Source organism: Habropoda laboriosa, unplaced genomic scaffold (genome assembly GCF_001263275.1).
Source record: "Habropoda laboriosa isolate 0110345459 unplaced genomic scaffold, ASM126327v1 scaffold212, whole genome shotgun sequence".
In the NCBI taxonomy this organism is placed as follows: Eukaryota; Metazoa; Arthropoda; class Insecta; order Hymenoptera; family Apidae; genus Habropoda; species Habropoda laboriosa.
Genome location: NW_017100509.1, coordinates 613,589 through 621,454, shown reverse-complemented (window position 1 = coordinate 621,454; position 7,866 = coordinate 613,589). Strand labels below are relative to the sequence as shown.

Below are 7,866 nucleotides of genomic sequence, written 5' to 3'. Positions count from 1 at the left end.
ACCTGTAAATCTGGCGCGACAGTGAACGTGTTAATAAGTAAATGTTGTTCAAATGATATCGTGTTTGATATCATTTTCATCAGAAAAATCTCACCAACGTGTTAAAAAAAGTTCCAGATGAAAAAAAGTAAAATTAAAGAAATTATATTTTTCTATTATGATTTGTGGAGCCGTGTAATCTCGTAAAGGAAACCGACTGGTGTAGCGTTACACCCATAAGGCGTAGGACCATCTATACTGTCAATTGTAGAATCCAAACTTACTGACTCTTGTAGAGAATTTACTGTACCTGTTGATAACGAAAACTGAGAATCCTCTCTACTTTTCTTAACCCTTTGATAACTAAAGGAACTCATGTGCTCCACTTGAGCATTCGAAAAGAAATGCTACGGAAATATTGCAGATTTAAGTCTACCTGTTGATAACGAAAACAGAGAATCCTCTGTATTTTTATTAACCCTCTATTGGATTATGGGAGTTATTGGTTGTTAAATAATTAATAATCCTTATTAATAATCATTTATATACAGACTGAGAATGCTCCTACGCAACGCCCCAATATTGCCTACGACCCCGCTTGGGACCGAAGGGTCTTTTGTCATGTATCATAAACATTTAGATCTTTACTAAACAGAGGTGGTAAGGCTAAACGGATTTCTCCGGACGTATACAAAAGAAATATATACTTCCTAGTCAGGCTTTAGATTAATTTTTGCTATATCTAACTGACTGATAAATCTAACACCCTCAATGCTACGCTTGAGTATCCTTGTGAAACAAAATTAACAAAATTTAATCTACCTACTGATAACAAAAATTAAGAATTTTCACTACTTTGATTGGCCCTTTCACGACCAATTGAGTACTCGAAGAAAAATTGATCCGAATTTATCAAATCCCGAGTAAATTCGTAGAGACAACCTAAATTGTGTCTAACGATAATTTGCTAGATCTAACGTCTCAAGAATCCTAACGTTGATTAAGTAAAACCGAAAAAAAGTAGGACAAAGAACGACAGGTAATTTTCTTTCTAAGGCAATTTCTGTACGGAGGTAAATTACCGTGATACCTATAAAAATTGACAACGCGCTACATGTTCCTTTATTTTCGGGTAATAGCCACCGCTTATTACTTGGAAAATTACGTTCAATTCAGCGTTGCGTTGTTGCTACATCATTCGAGCAATCCGCTCCGCGGAAAAATTACAGATGAAAGAAATCACGATTTCCTAAATATATATGTCAGCTGCGGAGGAATATAATAATAGCAATCACACGAGAGCCTCTCTCTAAGACTTTCACGGCATTACCAGTCGGAAAAGTTTGTGGAAGCCGCGCATCGCGGATGCCATTGATTTTCTTTCATAAATCACGCTATCCTCCGCGAAATATTTTCCAAACGGACTCTTACACGCGATAGAATCCAGTTTCGTTCATCCTAGTTCTCTCTCTCCGGTCTTCTCGTGAAAACCAGTTACGCGGATGTAACAGCGGGAAAAGAAGGGAAAAAAAAAAGCCCGGTAGAAGAAGTCGGACGTGAATCGTGTCGTTCGCGGATTATTAATCTCTCGCTGATTTCGTACGATGATTCCCCAAGTGGAATAAAATGGAGAAAATGAGACTGGCTCTCAAAGTTAATCCTCGAACAGCGTATTCTTCGCATTCCTTACGTTGATTCTGGATCGCGTGCAGGGAAACCTGTTTTCTCGTCCGCGAGATCGATCGATCGGCGCGAGATATCCGCGACTATAAACGCCGGTGAAAAGCAGGAAATGCGAGCCGAAAGAGAAAATGAATAATAGGAAAGGTCGAGAGACCGTCGTCGTGTAAATCACTCGTGAAACCGGGACGACGTGCCGCCCACATACAAGGATTTTATCATTCGATAGGTTTACGCGCTCGGACGTGATTTCTTCGGATCTTTCGATCGGGATAAAAATGAGGGAAGACGCTGTTCCTACAGGAGGCAGAAAAACAATTCTAGACGTGCTCCGGAAGTGAAAATCATTCAGACAGCGACGTATATTTGCCTTCCTTTTTGTCGTTCGCCGTACCGGTGATCTATGAAAATTTCACGTAACTTGTAATTGTCGTTTTCTCGGTAAAAAGTGAAACGATTTCCTCTGCTCTAGATCGCCGCTTTTCCCACTTGAGGATCCCACGTGAAAGTTCAATTTCGCGTTTTAGAATAAATGATATCGCGAGGCACGTTAAAAATGAACTTTCTCACTGCTCGAGATATTTCGCTGCGTCGTTATCGGTTTATCGGAGTACTTGCAATTAATACTGCTAATCACGCCACTTTCGCGGTGCAAGTTACACCTGTTTGAAAAATCTCCAGCTTCAACTGGGGCACTGAAAACAGAAATTCCAAAAATATTCCAACGCGATATATATATATTTCTCCTTTTACAAAACTATTTACGCACGTCAACGTGAATTTCGTCGAGTGTAAACAAATGAACAATTTAATACGACACAACCAAAGGTTTCCTGTTCGATGAATTATTATTACCTCAAGCGTTAAATTCTCCAAATTCATAAACTAAATAAAAATGACGGCATATGCGAGATTATATGAAGAAAATGGTACGTTCACGGTTGCAGGTCGACCAGAAGCCTCTGCACAAGCCGAACCATCACGAAAACCACGTCTCTCAGATCACGAAATCGATCCAATCACAGGCGAACCACAGCACGTCGAATCACGTACAATCCCACGGTCAGCCTAATCACCTTATCTCGAATCACGAGAACCACGTGTCGGCGAGTCGTGTGCCGAACCACGTGTCAGCGACGAACCAGACGAATCATCAGAAAAACCAGCAGAACCAGCGACTTAGCCCGAACCAGGAATGGCGGCAACCGGAAGACAACGGCAGATTGCAAGAAGATGGCATTTACGAGAGCGGGCCGGTCGTCAACGACGGCAAACACTCTCTGCTGCAGTATGCCATGCTAAACTTCAGACAAAGCACGGAGAAGTTAGTATTCTCCTTCACTTTATCCTACGAAATTTAGCTGGCAACGTTCAATTTTTTGAAAAAAAAAACTTCCAGTTCGATTCGACGCAAAACATGGAAGAATAGAATTTTCTATTTACGTTAGAAACTAAGTTGAAGCCTCTCTCATCTTCTTAATAAACATTTACATTAATAGATCACAACTATAAATTGCAGGTAAACGCGGTAGCTTTCTCGCTATTATACTATTACAGATCCTCCTAATGTTTACCTTTTAATTACACTTAGAAAGTACACCGTATCTTCTAATTTCTTTGAACATGTTTAATTGCTACATCTAAAATGGAACATTGCAACGTACTCTTCTTTATTCGTCTTTTTTTTCCAAATGTTACACGCTGTACATTCTAGACTGGAATCAGTAAGTACCAAAAGTTAAGAAAAAATGGCATGATATCGGCAAACCAGAGATACGAAAGAAAAACACTTTTACCAAAACAAGCCACCGTAATAAAAGAGAAATTAATGTTAAAGACTAATTGGCGTCTCTTACGCAAGAAAGACAAGCCGGCCGTGTTGAGAAAGCATAACGCACTGAGGTTCTCAGAGTAACATCGACCATCTTGGTGAACGTGCGGCTAACGAGTACGGCTCGTCTTCTTTTGGCATTATTCCGCGAGTTACCGTTTCAAGCCACCTCGGTATCGCGTCGAGAAAACCAGAATCCGATCGTCGGATCATAGAAGTTTCTATAAGCAACGACAGAAACTCGTGTTTTTTTTTTTTTATTTCTATCTCTTTTCGTCGTGCAGAATTATGCCAGACGGGAGGAAGACGACCTAGTTCGAGTTTAACAATCGCCGATGAACAGATTTCTAAAAGCTATGTACGTTTTAATGTACTGTTGTTTGAATCGAGCGAGCAAAGTTTCCATAGAAAAGATGGGAATCGACGTTGCAAATGTATCTTGGCTTTTCCATTCGGTGCCATTAAACTGTACCAGCGTGTACAGCTAATTAAATTTAATTGGAACAGTTTTCACTATTCGTCGGGATTTGTAAAGAAATATGTAGCAGTTTGCACGGATTTGTAATCGTTGGCAAAACGGGAGAGGACTCGAGACAAAAACCAACAGATAACTAAGAGACGAAGTCGAAGAAGAATCGTTTAAACGCCCAACTAGAGTGGAGACTTCCTAAACATGACTTTGACAAGTGACGACCACCCAGCCAGTACTCTCAACCAGACTTTTTCCTACGTCTGTGGCAACATCCTGCAATGGAAATCCCATTTACGATCGCGTACTCCTCCAACGAGACGTCTTCCGTTTTGGAAGACTATTACTTACGTCACCTACGAGTCCCGTTTCTTCGATAAACCGATATACCAACAGTCCATTTGCGCAATTACAACTTCCTATCACCGTCACAAGGTTTTTATGATATTCAAGTTTCAATGGAATATTCATTTTTAATAGGTTCGAGATGCTGAAAACAGCAGATGGATCCATAAGTGGATCACTTAAGGTGATCGAGTCTTTGAAGAGTAAGAAGAAGAATAAGAAGAGCAAGGGTCAACAGGATGGTGCAGAATGGACTTGGAAAGAGCAGGTGGATCTTGTAAAGTACTCTGCTGTACCAATAGAACAGAGTCTTTTGAGACTTGATGGAGATCTAAGTGCGTTGGCAGTGGAATGTTTCTTATGCCTAATGAGATACATGGGTGATCAACCTTTACCACCGGATACCAGTGAAGTTAAATGCGTTTATACCATTCTAATGGTGAGTAATAATACTATTTTTCCTCGCTGGACGAATCTTCTGAAATATGTGGCATTAGTTTTGATGATTTTCTATCTTCTTTTTATCCACGTTTCTATTTTTTTTAATATCTTGTGAAAGCGTACCATTATATGTAATTATTGCATGAAATATGGTGAAATTTATTGAAATATCTTCTATTTAGGGCAAGAATTTAATAATAGTCGGATAGCCTACTTTTTGTAGTCAAGAAAAGTTATTTTCATCTACTCTCGGTTAATACTTTTTCTTACTGAAGATTTCTCCTAAATGATCTTACACGATGGAGTCTGTAACAGTCTCTTGAGGCAAAACACTGCACAGTTTATAAACAGTGCGTTAAACATTTGTGTTTTAGTTATAAACACACAAATGTTGTTAAAATACCTAAATATATTCTACTGTTAAAATAATTATCAGGGCAGGGGCATAAATTTCATATCGTACAAATACTTATTTCTCCCATTACCAGTCTTTATTTCCAAAAATTTCTTACATTAATAAAATAAAAGTAATACTTATAATTAACATTAATTACCTAAATAATTATAGAAACTATCACTTTCTCTTCCTATAAATAACTACCTTTCTTACCCTTTTCAATCTCGTTGCAGCATTGTCACAAGTACGAACTACTTCGCGATGAAGTTTACTGTCAACTAATGAAACAAACCACAAACAATAAGAGTCCAAATCCTGATAGCTGTCAACGTGGCTGGAGGATCTTCAGCATTGTTGCTGCCTACTTCACTTGCAGCGACGGTCTGAGGCCTTATCTAACCAAATATCTGGAAACTGCAGCCTACGATAAAAGGAGAGCTTACCATGGCACAGCCACAGTGTGTCTACAGAATCTCAGGAAAACAGTGAAATATGGAGGAAGGAAAAATGTGCCAAGTGTGGATGAGATTATGGCAATTAGTGCTGGTAGAAATGCAAAGAGGCAGATTTATAGACTACCAGGTGGGACAGAAAGGGTGATTAATACCAAATGTACAACTGTGGTACAGGTAAGCTCATTTTTTTTTATTAATATTGATAATTGTAACATAGAGGATCAGATTTGGAGAAGAATAAGCTAAACAAATTAGGAAGTCTGTATTCTATGGATCTTAACACTGAGGATAAACATTCGTTAATAACTAAACACTCAGAAGCAAAAAAATTGCAGAAGAATCCCTTAATAACACACTTTAGTAAAAACTATGCAGAAGCAATATTAATAACAAAAGCTTAATAAATTAATCAAAACCCAAATTAGCATATTTTAGTTGTTTGAGATAAAACACCAGTTGCAGCAATTAATAATAACACAACCTAACAAGCTGAGCATTCGTAAAGCTAATAAAAGTATCATGTATAGCCTACGATAAGTAATTAGCTCTGGAATACTCTATACTTAAAGAATTAATAATTAAGCACCGACAAGTAAAATGTATAACAAGCAATTGTAATGCAGTAGCAAGTATAAAAATATGAAGAATTTAAACAATTGATAAAGTAAATTACAATGAAAGTTAAAATAATCAAAACAGAAAATAACAGCAAATAAATTACTTATAAAATTGTTTAAAAATGTTCTTTACACTGCATTTTAATAGTACAATCGACAAAATGAACGAACAAACCCAGCAAGGAATGAACGATTTAAGGAATACTGACAATTCATGACACAATCTTTACGTTAACGATGTAAAACTGTATTTACTAATGATTTTTCACACTATAATTGTTAATAATTCATTATTAATACACAAAATCATAGCACAAAGCATATCGAACTCGCAATGACGCCATTTGGCATGACGCAATCCCCACCCATATAATAGCATGCTCAGCGAAGGCACAAATATTCGTCTGAATCTCGTTAATTAAGCAATTGACAGTAAAAAAAAACACTTGGGATGATAGCTGAATTATAATGAATTAAATTAAAACACTTACCGGCTCGAAAATACTGCTATTTTCTGCTTTTTTCCCACTTTTTCACAGAACTACACTATTCACACGCGTCACTCTAACTTCCGACCGGCAAATGGCGGACGACAAGTTCCCAGCCTGCAATGCAATACAAATTCCCGCGCTTTAGTACAAATTCAAATTTAAAAATTCGAAATATTTGAAAAATCAATTGTAAATGTAGAACGAATAGAAAATTAATAAGATAATTGTAAAAATTGAGTATAACTGAAATCAGGAAAGGTATTAACTATCTAATTAAAGTACTACAACAATGATTAATTATTGATAACATGTTAATTTTCATTAACAGGATGTCATTGAGGAGATGTGCAATATAATATCTGTAAGAAATCCTCACGAAATGGACGAATTTTCATTATATTGTATTGTTGATGGTGATGCATTTACAATGCCTTTGGCTAGAGATGAATATGTATTAGATGTAACTACAGAACTTCATAAGAATCATCAGGTCTTTTATCTAATATTCTGCAGGTACACTTTTTTGTGGAACTATTTAGAAAATGGACAGATCTATTTGTCTTAAAAGCAGAAAGGAGTGCAAAGAAAATTACAAAAAATTAATAGGATCCTTTTAAATTTAGATCTGTGTGGTACTACCCTCTCAGACTGGATGCACCATTGTATATAGAAGTTGTCTTCAACCAGATTGCTCCAGACTACTTGGAGGGGCTTTTATTAGTTTTGCCTGGTGAACATTTACCTCAAGAAGTTGTAGTGAGTCTCTCCTATCTAATTATGCATTATATATACCGTTAGAAATTTACTTGGAATTTTAAACTAATGTTTTCTATTTTCCTTTAGTATGATATGGCACAAATAGCAGCTCTTTTACATAGGGCAGCAGATATGAATCATGAACCAACTACAAAGGAAATTAAATATTTATTACCAAAACCAGTGCTTAGTTTAAGAGAACCACGACCACAGCAGTGGTCAAATATGGTCCAACAAGCATGGAATAATGTACAGCATAATGCAGTAGCTGCTTGTAAAGCACAGGTGCTTGGTAAGTATCTTAATATGTCTTTAACTATTTCTATTCTATTTTATGAAATGTATATTTAATTAATAACATTGATTTTAGAAATTTTATGGAAGTGGCCATTATTTGGATCTAGT

General features: G+C 37.0%; 1 protein-coding gene across 1 annotated transcript in view; it reads left to right on the top strand.

Annotated features, from left to right (window-relative positions):
• LOC108576169 (unconventional myosin-XV) overlaps nt 1-7,866 on the top strand; it is a 67,012-nt gene that overhangs the window by 58,671 nt on the left and 475 nt on the right. Inside the window, 7 exon segments of the mRNA XM_017939112.1 lie at nt 2,607-2,983; nt 4,440-4,743; nt 5,376-5,771; nt 7,034-7,218; nt 7,329-7,461; nt 7,549-7,753; nt 7,832-7,864. Coding sequence (XP_017794601.1) covers nt 2,607-2,983; nt 4,440-4,743; nt 5,376-5,771; nt 7,034-7,218; nt 7,329-7,461; nt 7,549-7,753; nt 7,832-7,864 — 1,633 coding nt within the window.